This window comes from Acomys minous, assembly GCF_964271855.1.
Source record: "Acomys minous genome assembly, chromosome: 2".
Classification (NCBI taxonomy): domain Eukaryota; kingdom Metazoa; phylum Chordata; class Mammalia; order Rodentia; family Muridae; genus Acomys; species Acomys minous.
In genome coordinates this window covers 72,710,060-72,729,853 of record NC_140484.1, presented here as the reverse complement: position 1 = coordinate 72,729,853, position 19,794 = coordinate 72,710,060, and the positions used below count along the sequence as shown (strand labels likewise).

Here is a 19,794-nt window from a genome sequence, read left to right as displayed (position 1 = left end):
AGCCCCAACCCAGCAGGGCTGCTGGAAACTATGCATTATGGCGCACACCTGCAATCCCAGCACTCAGGAGTGAGAGGCAGGATGATCGCCCACAGGTTCAAGGCCAGCCTGATGCCTGATCAGCATAGCAAGAGCCTGTTCCAATTAAACAACAACAACAACAAAAAAAACCAAACAACAACAAAAAAAAAAACAAAAGGAAGACTTTGGGCCAAATGACCTTTATTCCATGACAGCGTCAGACTGGAACTAGATTCATTTTCAGACTTCATCAGAAGATGCAGAATACTGGGGACACAGACCGGACCCCAAAGTGACAATAAGTTATGGGAGATTCTCAGGCAGTTGGCAAGGTGGAGGTCAAACAGGACTCCCTTAGAGACACCCTTCCCAGCAAGACCAGTTCCAGGACGGACCAGCGGCAGCTAAAACACAGCAGGGCGAGGGAGACAGGGAGGACAGAGTCACGAACTCATGAAACCAGTGGGGCATCCAGAGCCACAAAGTATGTGCCTAACCGTTTGGGGGTGACCAGCAACAGGGTTCTGGGGAGGGGTGGGGACAGAGGCCACTCACCAGGCTCTCAGTTAACTTCCTGCAGATTCTCATAATCTGGAGCTTCCTCTCCGTCCACTCCTTCATTTTCCACCTCCTGGGAATTCACAGTGGCTAGAGGGAAAGGCGGAAAGACCCTGGTGTTTAGCCTGCTCCAGGCAGCTGGCCAGCTTCTGCCCACCTCACAGCTTGGTACACACCCAGCTCAGCCCTGGTCACTGGCGGCAGCTCCTGGGACACATTTACATACTCCCGGCTCCCATCTGTGGGGACAGATCAGGAGGAAACAGTCAGTCATGTGCAGGGCAGGGGAAGAGGCTGTGGAGCGAGCGTCCAGGGAACACAGAGTCACGTACCCAGAGACGCTTCGGCACTCTCCTCACTCTCAGGGACGTTCACGTAATCTTCACCAGACTCCACTGTACGACAGGCATTGCACTGCAGTTACTAGAAGACCCTCGGCCAGGCACTGGTTCCCTGACACCCCCCCTGCCCCCTCCCCAGCTAACTCAGGCATCCAGGACTCCAAATACAACCTCCCCCCACAATATAGAGAGAATGTTCAGGAAAAGCAAGGGGAGCAGCCTGGGCAAGGGCCATGGAGGTGGATGGAGACCCACTGGACAGTGCCACTGGGGACATAGGGCAGTGGCAGCACAGGATGCTGGGATCATGGGAGCTCAGAGCCATGAGGAGGAGGTGGCACACTTGGTCTAGATGCATCCCCTGTCATCAGACCTGTCTGGCTTCTCAATATTACCAGCCATTGCCCACACCACACCTTCCCAGGCCCAAGAATACCACTCACAGTGTTCCATGGCTTTCTGCTTTCTGGTTTCTGTATTAGCATGTGGACGTGCTAGGCTTTGGAGCCAAATATCCAGGTTCAAATCCCAGCTCTAGCACTAAGCAGCTATATGTAACCTCAGATAAGTTACCTAAACACTCTGTACCTCAGTTTCTTGCCTGTACAATGAAGTTCATAACAGGACCTGCCTCGTAGGCCTATAGTGAGGATTAAAATAGTAAATAAAAAAAATAGAGCCTGCTAGACACTATGTGCTACCAAGTATCTATTTATAAACCTTGAGCCAGGGTGTGGTCCCCAAAGCCTGAGGCAGGAGGTAACTTAAGTTCAGGGGTTACAGGCTAGACTGGGCATCACAACAGCAAGACTATGAGTCAATCAATCAATCAATACAAATGAATAAATAAACCCTAGCATAGCACAGAGAAAGAAGTGGGGGGCAGGAGGGGAAGGGGTATACCCAGCAGAGCACCCAGGAACTGTAGGCTTTAATAAGTTGTATATACCATAAGGGCATAAGGTAGGTCCTTAGTTAACAGTGCTTCCCTTAGTATCTTTATGTGTATGTTGGATAGATGCACACAACCATAAACACGTGGCTTATCCACTCCACCTGAATTTAAAATTAGTCTTTTATCACCCAGGCAGAGGATCTCTGTGAGTTCAAGGCGCCAGCCTGGTCTACAAAGCAAGTCCAGGACAGCCAGGGCTGTTACATACAGAGAAACCCCATCTCAAAAAACAAAAAAAAAATTAAAAGATAAAAATTTAAAAATTAGTCTTTTATCATTACAAGTTTTCTGAATTGGCTCACTAAATCCCTGAACAACCCAGCAGGTCTACCCAGGAAATGATGAAGGAGAGAGTGGGTGGGTAGATGGATGGATGGATGAAAAGAATCACTTAAACAGTCTGGGATTCGGGGCTGGAGAGATGGCCTCAGAGGTTAAGGGCACTGGCTGCTCTTCCAAAGGTCCTGAGTTCAATTCCCAGCAACCACATGGTGGCTCACAACCATTTATAGTGAGATCTGGTGTCCTCTTCTGGCATGCAGGCACACATGTGGGCAGAATATGTATAAATAATTAAATAAATCTTTTTTTAAAAATCTGGGGTTCAAGAGAGAAATGACAAATTAGAAATCTGGATTACAATGGTACAAGAGAGCTGGGCAGTGGTGGTGCACGTCTTTAATCCCAGCACTCGGGAGGCAGAGGCAAGCAGATCTCTTGAGTTCGAGGCCAGCCTGGTCTACAAAGTGAGTAGGACACCAAGGCTACACAGTGAGACCCTGTCTTGAAACAAAACAAACAAACAAAAAACACAAATAGAACAAGAGGGAACACACCTGGAATCCCAGCATTCAGAAGGCAGAGGCAACTGGAACTCTATGAATTAAAGACCAGACTAGTCTACTAAGCAAGCTCCAGGGCAGCCAGGGCTACACAGAGAGATTCCGTCTCAAACAAAACAAAATTTAAAAACCTACAAAACAAAACAAACAGATCCAGAGCCCAGACATAATAGTCTAGGGTAAATACAGAAGATTGGGCATTCCTGAATTAAAACTCAAAACTTCAGAATATTCCAAAATCCAAAACCTTTTAAGTACTGGTGTGATGCCACAAATAGAAAATTTCATACCATGAAATTTTGGTTTCATGCAAAACGTTAATTAAAAATTTCATAAAACTACCTTCAAGGCTGAGCATGGTAGCACATACCTCTAATCCCAGCACACCCAAGAGGCAGAGACAGGCTGATCTCTACCTGTTCAAGGCCATCTGGTCTGGATATCAAGTTCCAGGACAGCCAGGGATATCTAATGAGGCCCTGCCTCAACAAAACAAAAACCTATCTACCTATCTATCAATCTACCTACCTATCTATATAATATATAGTACATTTAAAAAAAATTTTTTTAAACCCGTGTTTAACCTTCAGTTTCATCCCCAAGAGAATTCACTATATATTTATAAATATTCCCAAGGCTGTATCTAAGTGTTTCAGGTAAGGGCTACACATGCTATACAGAGAGAAGGGGGTAGAAAGCTGAAGATCACCAGACCCTGAGGAAAGCTCAAGGAAGGACACTAGGAAGAGACCAAAGCAGAGAAAAGCAGCCCAAGAGAAACAAAGACCACATGGTAAGCAGAAAAAAAAAATCTTCAGTGTGTATGTGAGGGAGGGAGGGAGGGAGGGAGGGAGGGAGAGAGAGAGAGAGAGAGAGAGAGAGAGAGAGAGAGAGAGAGAGAGAGAGAGAGAGATTAATCCCAGCACTCGGGAGGCAGAGGCAGGTGGATCTCTGTGAGTTCGAAGTCAGCCTGGTCTACAAAGCAAGTCTAGGACAACCAAGGCTACACAGAGAAACCCCATCGTGAAAAACAAAACAAAACAAGAACAGGGTCCTATACAAAAAGAACACTGAGAAGTCAAAAAAGGAAAAAGAAAAGAAAGCAAGAGAGCTTTCAGATAAAAGATTTTTTTCTTTGTATTGATGGTAGTGTTGTTTTGGTTTTTGAGACAGGATCTCTTTTTTTCTTTTCCTTTCTTTTTCTTTCTTTCTTTCTTTCTTTCTTTCTTTATTTATTTATTTATTTATTTATTTTGAGACAGGGTTTCTCTGTGTAGCCTTGGCTGTCCTGGACTCACTTTGTAGACCAGGCTGGCCTCGAACTCACAGAGATCCGCCTGCCTCTGCCTCCCGAGTGCTGGGATTAAAGGCGTGCGCCGCCGCCACACCCAGCAAGACAGGATCTCAATAGGTAGCCCAGGCTAGGATTAAACTCAACCCTCTTGTCACAGCCTCCTAATGCTAGGATTATAGGCGCGTACCCTCATATCCAGCTAAGAAATGAAATTTCAATGGGAGGGTTAAAGAAGAGTCACGAAATTTCTTAGACAAAAGATAAAATAATAAGAAAGGAAAAGTCAGACAATCGGAAGCGAGGAGCAGGAAGTCCAACATCTGAAGGAGGAAATGGAAGGGCAGCAATCATTGCAGAAAGGAGAGGAGAGAGAGGAGTAGCTAGCAGCACATGGCGGAAAGAGGTTGACAGAAACCCTGACTCACTGGAGAAGGCGCTGTCTCGGAAGCCAGGGTTGCTGGGCACAGGAGCCGAGGAGGCAACAGGAATGGCGGCAGGGCTGCTGTCAGGAAGCACCTCTCTGGAGGGAAGGAATAAGGAGTTGAGAGAGGGTACCCAACGCCCACCCCCACCTCAGACCGCCCACCTCCCCACTCACAGGTAGCCCTCGTTGGGGTAGTCATCCTCGTCCTCGTCTTCATCCGCAGTCTCACAGACTGGCTCTATGAGACACAGGGGACGTCAACGTGACCTGGGGCGGGTCTAAGCCTCCCCCACCCCACCCAGGACCCCAGACCCCAGACCCACCCTGGTTCTCGTAGCTCGCCACACTGTTGGCTTCAAAGAGAGAGCAAGAGGAAGACCGAGTCAGCGCACGTCGCACATCCTCCCCTCGGCCCTCCAGCTTTCTACCCCCTTACCATCCTCTGACTCCTGCCGGGAAGACGCCATCCGATGGGAACCCCCAGGGGGCTGTGGGGATCTCCTGGAAAAGTCAAAGGTCAGGGATTGTGTCTGAGCCGGACTCCAGGGAAAAGGGGGATTACAACAGGGGAAAAGGCGCGCTAAAAAAGAGGGAAGGCACAGTGGGTCAGAGGGAGGGTAGTTGAGGGGTACTCACGGAATGGGGAGCAGGTCTGGCTGCCTCAGGGGTGGGAAGGAAGTCACAAGAGGGTAGGAAGTGGCAAACGTATGGGGGACGGTTGTTTCTGAGGACACAGAACAAAGCTGTAGGGAAAAACTCCAAACATCCCCCCTACCCTCGTCACGGCCTCAAACGTACCCCTTTTTAAGCATGCCCTAGACAGGTATGGGGGCTCCCACTTCTGAACGAGGGAGACCCACACACTCCCCCCCACCCCTCACCCCTACCCTGTCTCCCCCCTCTGCCCCCCCCCCCCCCCCCCCCCGCCAGCCCAGCCCAGGTAATCGGCCCGCAGACAGCTCAGGGTAAACAGGACAAAGGCACACTCAAGGAAGGGCCAAAGACACTGAACTCACGAGGTGGTTTGAAGAGGATGCTGCTTGGGTTCCCACTGGCAGGAAAGAGACAGCTTGGGTACAGGAGCAGGAGGGCCCCAGCCCCAAGCCCTTTCCTCGGAACATAGGGAAGACACACGGGGACACGGGACTGCACACTTACCTCGCTGTAGAAGTACTGTCATAGGAGGCTGGAGGAGAGAGAGCCAATGAGGCAGGATCAGCGTGCACCGGGGACAGAGACACTCAAGACCCCCCCCACACACACCCCCCAAGCAGGACTGAGGTAGAGATAGAAGGTGTAGGTAGGCACTGGGGAAGACATGAGGACCCAATGGAGTGCCCAGCATCTAGTACCACACACTCCCTACTTACCTGGCAGCTCACGGCAGCGCACACACAGGGCAGCCAGGAGCGTGACCAGGAAAGGCAGCAGCAGGAGGCCCAGCCCCACAGGGCTCAGAGTGTCCACTTCCATCTGCAGAGGACCTGCCCGGCGCCCTGCTGCACTGCAGCCTCTCTAGGCAGAGTGGCAGCAGGGGTGTGGAGCTGAGTGGGCCCCAGCCTGAGATCTGGCAGGAGGCAGCTGCGTTCTCTTTTGGGGGCGCAATGGCCACACTCCCGTTACTGGACTGTGTTGAGATCAGGTGTTGGCTCTGGGAGATGCTAGTTCCAGGGCCTGAGCTGGGGCCTGTGCCCCAGCTACCAGCTGCAGGATCCCCGTGCCCAGCTGTACCTGCCCGTCTCTTGCTCCTCGCCTGCCTCTCCTTCTCACCACCCGCGTGCGACAGGAAGCTGTGGTGAGGGCAGGAAATCATCAGGCTCCTCAGCCGGCTGCGCCTGCCCCCTGCCCACTCACCCCCACCCAGTTGTGGGAAGGGGGAGGAGGCAGAGGGACCGTGTGAGGGAAACGGTCTGAGGCTGTAGGATGAGGTAAGCCCTCCACTAGGAAGGGAGAGGCGTGCCAAGCGGGCCGGTTGTGGCCTCCCCATCCCTGGATGGGAGAACTATGAGGCTCTGCCAGAACCTGTGTAAGCGAGAGCAGCACTGCCCCCACTCCCAGGCTTGCCTTCTGGGAGACCAACTTCCAGGGGACCACAGTGAGTCACAGTCACACCGAGCCAGCTCACTCAGAAAAGAGCAGCCCTCCTTCTAGATCACACAGCCCAGAAGGCAGGGACTTTACCCACAGGGTGACCCAACAGTCCCTGGTAAGTCCTGAGGGTACAGACCTTCCCTTACCCAGTGGCACCCATAGAGACAGGCAGTCAGTTGGAGTCTGCTTACAAATTTTATTCCATTACAAATAGCACCAAACCCCTTGGGCTGCCCTAGTAGAGAGGACACCCCCACCCCCATTTCTGGACCACCCATCCCTTCCCTGGGCTGCTCATGTAGTGTCTGGGAGCTGGGACAATATCCCAGGGTCTCCTCCTTGGACCTGGGTCTGGTGAGGGCTTATGCCTGGGCACTGGCTGTGGTGGGCTCAGGACCAGCTGTGACGCATCTGTGGCTGGGCGAGCAACAGCTTCTCAGATGAGCACGCTGGACACAGGGACCTGGGTGGAACGGCCTCGCTGAGGCACCACAATCCGGTCATCTGAGGGCCCCGTCTCATGCAACAGACCTGCGAGGAAGGGATCGGAGCCAAGGCCAGTCAGATAAGAGCCAGCAAGGGGACAGAGGACAAATAGGCAAAGGGGCAAAGACGAAGCTGCAGCAAAGAGCCCTCAGAACGGTGACCTGACAGAAAGCCTGACCCGCTTTTAGACAGACTCAAAGCTGAGTGGGATGGGCCTGGGAAGCTGGTACTCTCAAACCTGGCAGGTGGCTGGTTGCATGAGGGGGATGGTCTGAGTGGAGGAGAACTGTGGACTAAGAGGTGTGGGGTGCGTACGTGTGGGCCAACAGCTGGATAGCCAGATGGGCAGTTCTGTGAAGATGGACCAACAGTGGCCCTCACTGACCCTGCGCATGGAGTTGGGCCCTCCGTCGGTCATTCTCAATGAACATGGCGGTGCCCAGGAAGGCCGCACCACCCAGTGCCCCAACAAAAGCACAGAGCATGAGCGAGAACTGCAGGGCCCGGAACTCGGACAAGAAGGAAGGCGGCCAGCTCCGCCGGAGGCGGTCAGAGATCTGCAGAGAGAGAGGAGTCAGAGGCCCAGGGATGCAGGGCCTATCCCACCCACCCATGCCACCAGCCACCAGCCAGGGTAAGGAGTACTAGGTTCCCAGTACCATCCTATCCCAGCCAGGGTAAGGAGTACCAGGTCCCCAGTACCACCCCATCCCAGCCAGGGTAAGGAGTACCAGGTCCCCAGTACCAACCCATCCCAGCCAGGGTAAGGAGTACAAGGTCCCCAGTACCAACCCATCCCAGCCAGGGTAAGGAGTACCAGGTCCCCAGTACCAACCCATCCCAGCCAAGAATAGCACTTACTAGACCAATGAGGTAAGGGCTTCCTGCATCACCTAGCAAATGGGACAGCACAATCTGGAAGGCTTCAGCCGTGGACCGTCGCGTTGGGATCACTACATACTGGGGGGTGGGGGTGGGGGTGGGGGGGACACAGACAGGGAACTCAGACGGGTTCTCAGTAAGAAGGCCCAACAGAAACCAAGGCCAAAGCCCAAAACAGATTTGTCACTGAAGTTAAGGGCAGGCAGACATGAGATGGGCTGGGCCCAGTGGGCCCCTCTGCAGTACCCGTGAGGCTGGAGTTTGAAGAGCCAGAATTCGGACCAAATGTCACCTCCCTGACCCCCGTCCCTGCTCCCATCAGCCTCTGGACCAACCTGTATCTGCCCAGCTACTTACCAATAGGATGTCAGCCACAATGGCCCAGTTCATGGACAACAGGGTCTCCCCAATAAAGATAAAAATCTGGGTGGCAGAAGTGGGGGAGGATCGTGTGACCAGGCCTATCCGTTAACTCAGTCTCCATCACACCCCACGCTAGCCTCAGGACTACTTTACACCCGAGGGAACAGCAAGGTCGTGCTGCCCAGCCAGCATCGCTCAGCTGGGAAAGCCTAGAGCTGAGATTTGAAAGCAGGTGTTCCAGCTTCAGTTGGCTCTGAACCACTCTGCTGGCTGACCCTGCACATGCAACTGGCTGCTGATGGTGATCCTCAGGGAGGTGCCCAGGAAGACCACACCGCCCCCCCTACCCCCCATGCAAAGATACGCACTAGACCCTGGTATCCCACTCACATAGGTAGCCACGATGCTACCACGGGCACAGGCCAGGGACAGGAAGAGGAAAGGCGCGGAGCCCAGGAGGCCAGCTGCGCAGACCAGTGGGTCCGCCCGAGGGTTGACGCGGCGGAGGCGGCGGCTGATCTCCACACCCAGACCCACACCCAGGACTCCGGTCAAGCAAGTGATGAGTCCAAAGATGAGACTAGGGGTGGGGTAGGGACATGGAAGCTAGTCCTTCTCCTGCGAGGTCCTCTGACCTAGAGAGGACAGCCCATCCCAACTGCCCTCATACCCAAATCCATCCAGCACAGACCCCCAGGGCCCCCGGGTGATACCTCATCCCAATGTCCTTACAACCAGAAACAGACTCCAAAAGTGGAGGTAGCTGGCAGAGTAACAATTCAAACACTCCTGGCCCGAGGCTAAATTCCCTTCATGCCTCCCTGCCCCCCACCCCTCAACCCCCACCCCTGCCCACCACTCCCGCCCCCGGCCCCCACTCCCACCATGCAGTCACCCTTTCCAGTCCCTCACAAGTACCTGTCAGAGGAGGAACATGAGTCTCCAGGGAGACAGGGCAGAGTCTCTCCCAGGACGACGCGTGAGCGCAGGAGGAATGCTGGGGCCCAGAGGGCCAGGGAGCCCGTGACAAAGGCCACAGCCGTGAAACCAAGGGAAGACAGGATGAAACTAGGGCTGCAGACATTGGGAGGAAGTCAGACCCCACAGACGTGTCCTCTTCTCCCCCCAACCCACCCCCGGCTTATTCTACTTCCAGGACTTGGATGTAGTCTGCGCTTGCATTTCAGGTAAATGGCAAAAGTAGACCCGCATCCTTAGCTTTAAATATGGCCTCCTGGCAGGGCAGAAAACTTAGCCTGCTTAAGACTCTAGCCCCAGTCAAGGCCTCACTCACTTTCGTGCCAGCGCCTTCAGATCTGCCCACCATGAGGTGGGGCTCAGGGGTGGGGAACCCGAGTGCCGCTCCACAGCTCCTCTTGGGGGCTCTTGTACCACCAGGAACAGCAGCAGCACAGCCAGCACTCCTAGGCCTGGTGTGACCTGGGGAACAAACAAGCTCTGGGACACAGGGTATAGCTGGACCCCTGGGGCTACAGAGTATGTGCAACTTAGCTCCCAGGGTTTTAAGCACCCCCACAGTACTGGTTCAGAGGGTTGAGAAAGTTTGCTACTGGGGATACCCTGTTTCTACATTGCTGCTTCTTTGATAACAACACCCTGATTTTTGTTTCAGGGACCACCACCCCGCACCCCATCCCCCCCACAAATTTCTCTCACTTTACATGGTTCTAAGACCTAACCAGGAGGACTGTTAATCTCCTGCCTTCAGTAACTGATTATGAAAAGCATGTGACCCAGGATCATCCAGTCAGAGACAGCCTCATGACTATTGTTCAAGGATCCGAGATGCCAGAGTTGCTCAGTTGAAAGGTGATCATTTGGGACCCCCAAATGCATGAGAATGGGGGGTGGGGCTAGCGGGGCAAGGAAAGCTGAAACAGAATTGAGCAGCTCCAGTGATGGAACGGGAGCCCTGGTCAGCTTCAGTCTCCACTAGGAAAAGTAATACTGTCCCTTTCTGGAGCTTAGTTTTACAGTGCGTTCCTATCACCTGTAAGCAAGACTTCTGGCTCTCTATTGAGGACCAGGCTGGCCGCACGCAGGCTTAGCCGAGTGAGCACTGCCACACACAGGAAGTATGCAGGGCCAGAGAGCTGGCTCAGTGAGTAAAAGGTCTCGCTGACAAGCCTGCCAACCTGAGCTCCATCTCCAGGACCCCCGGATGAGGAGGAAATCAGCTTCCCAAAGTTGACCTCTGACTCCCAGAGTTAGCCGGTCAGGCACGTGTGTACACATGCATGCACGAAAGCAGACACATAAGCACACATTTTTTCCCCTAGTTCTTTTTTTTTCCTCAAGATATATATATATGCACTGCTCTATCTGCATGTACGCCTACATGCCAGAAGAGGGCATCAGATCACATTATGGATGGTTGTGAGCCTCCATGTAGGTGCTGGGAATTGAACTCAGGTGCTCTAGAAGAGCAGCTGGTGTTCTTAACCACTGAATCATCTCTCCAGTCCATATATATATATAATTTTAAGAGTTAAGAAAGAGGGTAGCTGATGGTCAGAAAGGGAGATCAGTAAGAAGGTGGCTGACTCCCCAGACTATAACCAGACTCACCCGCAACGCCCAGTGCCAGTCTCCGGCCACATCTTTCACTTTGGAGCCAGCAATGTAACCTAGACCGCTGGAGGGACAGAAGGCCTGGGGGTCAGAGTGCACGTGTTGGCCAGTCGTATGCCCCACCTCAGGCCCACGGCCCACTCACCTCCCCACGGGAATGGCAAAGTAGAAGACACTGAGCATCTGACTCCGCTGGTCTGCCACGAAGAGGTCGGCGATCAGGGTGGGCGCAATGGTGGAGTAACTGGCCTCCCCGACCCCCACCAGGCCCCGGGTCAGGAGGAGCAGCCAGAAACGCTGGGAAAGGAGACATGGGGGAGGTGGCACCCCACCCTGGAGCCAGCCTCCCAGGAGGAGAGCCTCGCCAGCTAGCGCTGGAGAGATAGTGCGGACAGTGAGGGAGGCCTGGGTTTAGAGTCACACAGACCTGGCTTGGAATCCTGGCTCCACTTACTAGCTGTGACTTTGAGAAAATAACTTAAACCTTTCTGAGCCTCACTTTCCCCACCTGCAAAAGGGGGAAGGACGACAATCTGGTCACGATGACACCGTAAGTGTCCAGTCACCATAAGTGACTCTGCACTCAGTGTGTGCAAAATAAACCTACTTTGCCCTCCCACCTAAGACCCCACATCTTAGCTGGGGGTCATCTGCTCACCGAAGACGCTTGGAGCTAAGGCCAGGGTGCATGATCACCTGAGGGCACTAGGGCCCGGGGCTGAGGGCAACACATATGGGAAGGTCTCAAAGACACAAAAAGGCATCAGGCAGGGAAGAGGGAAGGAAACAGCAGCATGGGGGCGGGGCATCATGTGTTTTCAGAGTGGAAGGGAGAAGTGGGTCACTGTGTCAGAGGCTCCCCAGAGATCCCGCAAGAACAGGGGAGAGAAAGGGAGCCATGTGAAGCAACCAGGAGAACACTGCTGTCAACAGAGCCAACAGAGCGGCAGGGGCAGCGCTTGATGGCGGGTGAACTGAGGGAGCGCAGGCCAAGTGACAGCTGAGCCGCCCCCCCCCCCCCCGGCTGCTCTCTCACCCACCCACACCAGCACCAGGCTTAGGAGGAAGGCCAGCACCAGGAAGGGGGGACGATGACGGCCACCTGCACGGTGACCAGTGTGTCTAGATGTGCAGTGGGAGTTAGGGGATGAGCGACGTGGGGAGTGGAAGAAGGCTCGAGAAGGAAACCGGAACAGGATGGAGTGGGCAGGTTAACTCAGGCGATGGAAGAGTGCAACATGGCACAGAGCGAGGAAACGACAGAGGTTCCCCCACACTCGATCCAAAATGACTCCAAGAGCAACAGCAAAATAGGGAGTGGGGAGAAAGTGCAGGACCTCACCTCCTTGGGGATGAAGGATGACCCCAGTGTCACCAGGGACCAGAAGGCGATGCCCCCGCACATGAGGTACTTTCGATTGTACCTGTCACCCAGGTAGCCAAACACTGGTGCCAACACCATGTAACTCGAGATGAACACTGGGGGGAAGCAGAGAGTCACAGCCCAGTCCAGGTCCCTTGAAGCCCGCATCAGCCCTCCCGCATCCCCCTCCCCCTCCCCCCTCCCCCTCCCCCTCCCCCACCCACCTTCCCCTCCCCACCCACTCCAGTTAGGGACCAGGGAATAGAAATGCCTAAGTGGAGATTCTCCACCCTCCTCTTCACTGATATCACGCCAGCCCCATACCTACACTGTAGACTATCAGGGCCAGAGCGATGAGCCAGCGCCACCCATGTTCATAACTTTCCAAAACATCCTTAACAAAATCCTCCAGCTGAGGTCCTTCCCTTCCACCCAGCCCGAAACAAAATCCACATTCCACACCCACCCACGGTGTCCTATGTGATCCAGCCCTTCTTCCTGTCTCCTTCCTTCTCTGAACTTCCATGGCAATCAGCAAGCTCAACACCACATTAGGGTTCACCACCCAATGTCCCCTCTGTCTGGAACTCCAACTCAGACACTTAACCAGACCACCCAGCAGCCTGCCCTCACTTTCTTTTCTTTCCTGGGGAGAGGACAGAGAGCAGGTCTCACTATGAACCCAGGCTGCCCTAAGCTCACAGTGGTCCTCCAGCCTTTACCTCCCAAGTGCTGAGATAAAGAAGTGTGCCACCACACCTGACTCTATGCCTTCTTTTTTTGTAGCACTTATCCATCTGAAAATTATCCCAGTTTAATTAGCCCCCTCAGGCACAGGAGGATGCCAGCTCCTGTGTGGGCCATGACTGAGTGTCTCTCATTTAATCCACAACCTAGTACAAAACAGGTGTTCGAGTCACACAGGCTGAATGAGAGAGCTAACCGAAGCTATCTAGAAAGATTTACTTCCCTAAGGCAAAACCAGCTTGACCTATGATCTCGTTCTGTTTCTCCACACTTAAATGCCTCCAGTTCCTCATTGGCATGGAATAGGAAAAAAAACAAAAAACACCTCAAGAACTGGTGTCTGGCCAGGCGGGGTGGCGCACGCCTTTAATCCCAGCACTTGGGAGGCAGAGGCAGTCAGATCCCTATGAGTTCAAGGCCAGCCAGGTCTACAAAGTGAGTCCAGGACAGCCAAGGCTACACGGAGAAACCCTGAAGACCTGGTTTCTGATTCCTATTCGCCTATCTGCCGATGTGGCCCTGGATAAAGCTTAAGTCTTCTCAAAGTCTGAGTTTGCACTTGGGAGGCAGAGGCAGGCAGATCTCTGTGAGTTCGAGGCCAGCCTGGTCTACAAAGTGAATCTAACAGCCAAGGCTACACAGACAAACCCTGTCTCGAAAAACCAAAAAGTCTGTTTGCTTATAAAAACAGGTAGCTCAGGCCGGGCGTGGTGGCGCACGCTTTTAATCCCAGCACTCGAGAGGCAGAGGCAGGTGGATCGCTGTGAGTTCGAGGCCAGCCTGGTCTACAAGGCAAGTCCAGGACAGCCAAGACTACACAGAGAAACCCTGTCTCCAAAAACCAAAAAAAAAAAAAAAAAAAAAAAAAAACAACAACAACAACAACCACCAGGTAGCTCAGTCTACTCTGCACACGAAGGAGAGATGGTAAGACTTCTCCTCAGCTGACAGAAGGGAGTGGAGTCAAGAATGCCTGGCCAACGTCCGCTTAGGGCTTCTACCACTTCTAGGGTGCACTACTATGACCCAGTACACAGTAGGTTCTCAGAAAAAAAATGAAGGGCATGAAGGCTTCCCGCCACAGAAGCCCCCAAGTGTCCCTGCCATTATGTACTGGTGCCTACTATGCGCCACACTCGACCTTCATTTCTTTGTCCCCACACCGGTCCAAAGAAGTAGGCCGCTTTATCACTCTCTTCGTTCAACAGACCAGAAAGACGAGGCTCAGAGAGGGTGAGCGTGTTGCCTACCGTCACAGAGTAAGCGGCTGACTCCCTCTGTAAGGAGCCTCACTCACCAGTCTGGATGAGACCGGAACTGCCATCTCCGATGTTGAAGAATTGCTCGATGTCTGGAAGAACGCCTGGAAGGAAAGAAAGAAAGAAAGAAAAAGAAAAACTCAGAATGAGCGCGGAGAGGGGCTCCATCCTGGGGACCTGCTCCCTTGCCTATGCGCCTTCTTCGGAACGGCGGTGCCTACCAGCCACGGTGAAGCGGTCCATGTAGTTCAGGAGGTTGATGTAGCACAGCACCGCCACTATCAGAGTCGAATGGCCCTGAGATAACCCAGTGATGCGCTGCAGCCCCTCACGATCCGGAACCTCGGGCTCCCCGGACTTGGGATTCCCCACGGGCCCTGGCAACCCCAAATGACCAGACGCCGGGCCGTCATCGGGGTCATCCGCTTGGCTGAGGAACGGCGCCGTGTCCGACCCGGCCATGGTCCCAGGGAGGGAAAAGCAACCGGCCACGCTCCGATCCCACCTCCGACGGAGAGAGGTTGGAGAAAGGACGCCGAGGAGAGCTACGCACGGTCGGCTAAGGGCTTGCTCCAATGCACAGAGCACGGCTGGGGAAAGCCCTGGGCTTCGTCATTCCTTCTAGTTCCGACAGAGGAGAGGACACCGGAGGTGCAGGGAACTTTGGGGAGAGGAGCGGGAAGACAAGGACCCAGCCCCCGCTTCTCACGCTAACGCAGTCCTCACGCCGGCAAGGAGCGCGCCACATTCGCTGTCGCTCAGTCCCGGAGCAGCACCAAGGCTGACACCATGTTGCCCCAGAGCAGATCATGTGACACCGGAGCCCTATCGGAGAAAGTCACCCGGTGCAAGGATTGAACACGTGACCTGCCGCCGACTACGGAAGCCTCCAGGGCTTCCTAGGCTCAGTAGCACGACGCAAGGCTGGGCACTATGGCAACCCGACGCCCAATTCTACTTCTTCAGCAGCCTCCAGGGGGCCTCGTTAGTGAAGTCGAGCGCCTTAGACCGAATGCCAATGTATCCGATTTCATGTCATCTCATGAGATAGTGGATCACAAAGGTTTGGAAATAACACATCTCTACAGATGCTAGTGAGCAATTTCCTCTTTCTTCTTCAGTGACTGGCTGATAGCTTCATTGCTCAGTAATTGTTGGATGACTAACCGCGAGCAGCTGCCCCCTTTTATTTCCCAAGCCTGAGAGTTCACAGTGAACGCTTAAGATTCCTATAGAGTGGGATGTGGTACTGAACGCTGTTAGTCCCAGGCCTCAGGAGGCAGAGGCAAGCGGATCTTTGGGGCTACATACAGCGCGAGACTCGGATGCAAACAAAAGATTCCTATAGATTAGGAGAAATGGCCGCAGTTCCTCCAGCCAACCAAGACTGGAGTGTTCGCGCCCTCTGGCGTCTCTCCTGTAGGACAGGCAGGGGCACAGAACGGGAGTTGAAGAACCCCGGCCCTACTTTGGGGCCAGGCGTGGTGGTGCATACCTCTAACTACAGCACTCCCTAAGCAGAGGCAGGCTGATCTCAGTGAGTTCAAGGCCAGCCTGGTCTACAAAGCGAGTCCAGGACAGTCTAGAAACCTTGTCTAGAAAAATAAAAATAAAATAAAATACCCTACATCAAAAGCCAGGCAGTGGCGCACGCCTTTAATCCCAGCACTCAGGAGGCAGAGGCAGGCGGATGGCTGTGAGTTCGAGGCCAGCCTGGTCTACAAAGTGAGTCCAGGACAGCCAAGGCTACACAAAGAAACCCTGTCTCAAAAAACAAAACAAACAAACAAAAATAGAAGTGTGGTGGCTCGCGACTATAATCACTCTGGGAGAGGCAGGTGGATCGCTGTGAGTTAGAGGCCAGCAAAAAAAAAAAAAAAAGAGGTGTGGGAGTCAATCCTTCCATAGATAAGGAAGAAAAAACAAGTATCAAGGATGAGGCTGTGGGGCAAGGGGTGCACTGCAGTGGTAAAGCGTGGGAAGCGCTTCCACATTCTTTTGTTTGCTTGTTTTGTTTTTGAGACAGGGTTTCTCTGTGTAGACCTGGCTGACCTGGAACTCAGAGATCTGCCTGCTTCTGCTTCCCAAGTGCTGGGATTAAAGGCGTGGGCCACCATGCCCGGCTGTACTTCCATATCCATATATATGTATATATATATGATTTATTATGTATGCAGTACTTGACCTGCACAACTGAAGAGGGCACCAGATCTCATTATAGATGGTTATAAGCCACCACGTGGTTGCTGAGATTTGAACTCAGGACCTTTGGAAGAACAGATCTCTTAACCTCTGAGCCATCTCTCTTAAGACCCCAGGTTCCATCCCTAGCATCACAAAACAAAGTAGGAAGCCTGGTTGGATTGTAGCTCAGTGGTAGAACTCCTGCCCAGCCTGAATGAGGGCCCGGTTTCCATCCTTAGCACAAAAGGGGAGGGGGGGTGACATTGTTTCTGGCTCATTCACTAAGGTGGGTGGCAGTGGGGTTCTCCGAGACATGAAACTTACTCCTTCAGTAAGCTTTTGGTTGGCAACAGGTGTGTGAGATCATGAACTGGGCTGAGACATGGTTGAAAAGAACAAGACAGTATTTGCTGAGCCGGGTGGTGGTGACGCACGCCTTTAATCCCAGCACTCGGGAGGCGGAGGCAGGAGGATCGCTGTGAGTTCGAGGCCAGCCTGGACTACAAAGTGAGACCAGGACAGCCAAGGCTACAGAGAAACCCTGTCTCGAAAAACCAAAAAGAAAAAGAAAAAGAAAAAGACAAGACAATGTTTGCTGAGCACTCACAGACTGATGGGGAAGCAAGAAACACACAACCAAATAGAAGTAGAGGTGGCTAGACCCTTGTTCCATGCTAAGGCGGGACATCAAAATGGTGTGACAGCTCTACAAAAGCCTGTAGGAGGAGCCAACTTCTGAATCAGAAGGTATCAGGGGTTGAGACTAGGGATTGTAAAGCTACATAAGAAAAAGCGAAACAGCTGGTGAGGGACCACACAGCTTCAATCCCGGCCCCTGTGAGGCCAAGGCAGAAAGATCTTGAGTTAGAGGATAGCCTGGGCTACATAGAAAAACCACTGCTCATCAAAGATAAGCGCACCCCTGGCTCCTCCTCAGAGCGTCTGAAGAAACAGAGCCTCACCTTTGCAAGCGTATGTTCCAGTGCATACACACGTATGTTTTTATGAGTGTGTATGTTTTGCCGGCATGTATGTACGTGCCTGGTGCCCTCAGAGGTCTGAAGAGGATATCGAATCCATCCGTTGGAACTGGAGTTACCAGGTGGTTGTAAGGAACCATGTGGATGCTGGGAACTGACCTGGGTCCTCTGCAAGAGCAGGGGTGCTCTTAACCACTAAGCTGTATCACTAGCGCCCCTACCCACTTTTTGTTAAAGGAACTTTTATTTGGCTGTTTCAATTATTGTGTAGGAGGCTTACTACCTCTGTCTGCTAACCTAGGCTTAGTCTTGGAAGCTTCCAGCCTCTGTACAACCTAACCCTAGGCCTAGAATGTTTCCAGCCTCTGAGACTTTATTCTTAATAAGCCAACCCTCTCTTGTTCTCACTGAGCTCTGGGCTGGCTGCCTCAACTCAGCTGTTCTAGCTCAAACTCTTCTCCCTGCTGACTTGTGCTCTGGCTCTTTCTCATCCTCCGGCTTGTTCTGCCTTCAACCTCTCTCGGTAAACTGCCTCCTCCTCCTCTCTGCATTGTCCCTTAAGTAGCTACCCTTTCCTTTCTCTTCTCGTGAGAGTTGGGCGTATCCTGTTCTGTCAAATCGTCTCTGATTTGTCACATTTTCTGCCATTCAATTAAACATCACTTTCGAATGTTGGGTGCTTCTACAAACTATCTTAACCTTCATTGTTCGGGATTAAAGGGGTGTACCACCAGGCCTGAACCTAAGCTTTTCTTTACCTGATAGTTGCTCTACACCTGGCTGGCCTTGAACTCAGATCTGCTTGTCTGTCTCCTGGATTAAAGGTGTGTTTGTATTCCGGCTGGATCACATAGACCTAGAAGGTCTTTGGATATGATCTCTTGCCAAACAGCCATGTTCTGAATTACCATTCCTCTACTTTTTAATTTTTATTTTTATTTATTTATTTATTTATTTATTTTTGAGATGGGATTTCACTATGTCACCCTGCTAGGACTGGAACTTGATATATAACAAGCTGGGTTTGAACTCAGTGACTCCCCCTGCCTCTGCCTCCTGAGTACCAGGATTAAAGGTGTGTACCACCATATCTGGCCCTTCATTTTAAAAAAAAATGATTTTTGTGTGTGTGTGCCTGGGTACTCACCTGTGTACATATGTATATGCTGCATGTGTACAAGTGCCTGGAGAAGCCAGCAGAGGGCACTGGATCCCCTGGGCTGAGTGTCAGGCAGTTGTGAGCTGCCTGATGTGGGGGTGCCAAGAACTGAACTCTGGCCCTCTGCAAGAGGAGCAAGTCTCTCCAGCATCTTAGCTGGATCCCAGGACCCTGTGCGCACACTCAAGTATGCCAACCTCAAGAACCCCCAGTCTCAGGCAGGCCCACTTGTATCTAACGCTGGCTCTGCAGTGGGTGACTGTGAGGACTAGCAGTTAATCGCATTAGCTTTGGTTTCTCTATAAAACTCCAGTTTCTTAAGGTTGCTCTGAGGAATGAGGTTATAGGTAGTGCCACACTTGACCTGGGACATTGAGTAAATGGTCATTAATGTTTCAAAGGACAGTTTTGGGGGAAACTAGCGAAACTGTACCTTCTAGCACTTGCTGAGCCAAAGGTCCAACCACGTGGATGAGCAGAACTATAGAACTTAAGGACCTGGGGGGCTGGACCATGAAGCCAGGCAAGCACACTACACTGAGCTATATGACTCAGTGTTTTGTTTTGTTTTTGAGACAGGGTTTCAGTGTACTGGCCAGGTTGGCCTTGAACTCACTCTAGCCAAAGCAGGCCTTGAGCCTTCTAGCACCCTGCCCCAGCCTACTGAGTAACTGAGATTATAGGCCTGTACCACCCAGGGACCAGGTAGGTGCATATTCACGCCCATCCTGTTCCTGCAACTAGACATCTGGGGAAAGCAGTCCATCGCCCAAAGAGAACCACTGCACTGTTGTTTGTAGCAGCTACATCTTGTGCTGCTGTAAGTGACAGTAATCCTTAAGTGACTTCAACAAGGCAATTATTTCAGTGTTATGATTCTCCTAAGGTATGGCATGGAGACCGTGACACAGGCTCCCTGTCTCACTGGAGTCCCACTGAGTTCCAGTTCTGAAAGTCTCTGTGGAGGGGTCTATAAGAGTTCTGGCACGTATCTTCCTAGCACTCAGGAGGCAGAGGCAGGCAGAGCTCTGCGGGTTTGAGGCCAGCCTGGTCTACAAAGCAAGTCCAGGACAGCCAAGGCTACACAGAGAAACCCAATCTCAAAACCTCCTCCCTCAAAAAAAAAAAAAAAGCCATGGTTTCTGTTAGGCAAGGACAAGAAAGAATGGGTGTCTGGGAATAACTAAGGGTCACTGTCACAAGAACTTCATTTTGGATCACATGAGAGCCACAAAGACAGAACTCCTCAAGTG

The 19,794-nt window shown here is 52.5% G+C and overlaps 2 protein-coding genes across 4 annotated transcripts; both read right to left on the bottom strand.

The window, feature by feature from the left end:
• Positions 1-205: 205 nt before the first annotated feature.
• LAT (linker for activation of T cells) lies at positions 206-6,458 on the bottom strand. 2 transcript variants are annotated; one of them, XM_084773866.1, is made up of 12 exons: positions 5,806-6,455; positions 5,594-5,621; positions 5,452-5,486; positions 5,072-5,159; positions 4,872-4,936; positions 4,759-4,788; positions 4,610-4,673; positions 4,437-4,531; positions 912-974; positions 756-818; positions 577-669; positions 206-425 (listed from the first exon to the last, which is right to left on the bottom strand). In XM_084773866.1, exons 1-11 carry the CDS (start codon positions 5,906-5,908, stop codon positions 584-586), a joined length of 720 nt encoding a protein of 239 aa, XP_084629992.1. In that variant the 5' UTR covers positions 5,909-6,455; the 3' UTR covers positions 206-425; positions 577-583. The 2 variants fall into 2 exon arrangements, with proteins under 2 accessions (XP_084629992.1, XP_084629993.1); XM_084773867.1 differs by lacking the exon at positions 4,759-4,788 and having other exon boundaries at positions 5,806-6,458.
• Positions 6,459-6,702: 244 nt separating this feature from the next.
• On the bottom strand, positions 6,703-15,060 carry SPNS1 (SPNS lysolipid transporter 1, lysophospholipid). 2 transcript variants are annotated; one of them, XM_084773864.1, is made up of 12 exons: positions 14,440-15,059; positions 14,257-14,322; positions 12,192-12,328; positions 10,995-11,146; positions 10,847-10,913; positions 9,552-9,697; positions 9,176-9,331; positions 8,648-8,837; positions 8,252-8,317; positions 7,874-7,972; positions 7,398-7,569; positions 6,703-7,057 (listed from the first exon to the last, which is right to left on the bottom strand). In XM_084773864.1, the coding sequence occupies exons 1-12, from the start codon at positions 14,678-14,680 to the stop codon at positions 6,963-6,965; spliced, it is 1,587 nt and encodes a 528-aa protein (XP_084629990.1). In that variant the 5' UTR covers positions 14,681-15,059; the 3' UTR covers positions 6,703-6,962. The 2 variants fall into 2 exon arrangements, with proteins under 2 accessions (XP_084629990.1, XP_084629991.1); XM_084773865.1 differs by lacking the exon at positions 10,995-11,146 and having other exon boundaries at positions 10,847-10,930; positions 14,440-15,060.
• Positions 15,061-19,794: the final 4,734 nt, after the last annotated feature.

Coding starts and splice junctions, on each gene's coding strand:
- LAT (XM_084773866.1), bottom strand. CDS start 5,908: ATGGAAGTGGACACTCTGAGCCCTGTGGGGCTGGGCCTCCTGCTGCTG. Junction 4,937..5,071: donor CCAGACCTGCTCCCCATTCC/GTGAGTACCCCT, acceptor TGACTTTTCCAG/GAGATCCCCACAGCCCCCTG. Junction 4,789..4,871: donor CCGGCAGGAGTCAGAGGATG/GTAAGGGGGTAG, acceptor CTCTCTTTGAAG/CCAACAGTGTGGCGAGCTAC.
- SPNS1 (XM_084773864.1), bottom strand. CDS start 14,680: ATGGCCGGGTCGGACACGGCGCCGTTCCTCAGCCAAGCGGATGACCCC. Junction 14,323..14,439: donor GGACCGCTTCACCGTGGCTG/GTAGGCACCGCC, acceptor CTTTCCTTCCAG/GCGTTCTTCCAGACATCGAG. Junction 8,318..8,647: donor GTAGCATCGTGGCTACCTAT/GTGAGTGGGATA, acceptor TCTGCCACCCAG/ATTTTTATCTTTATTGGGGA.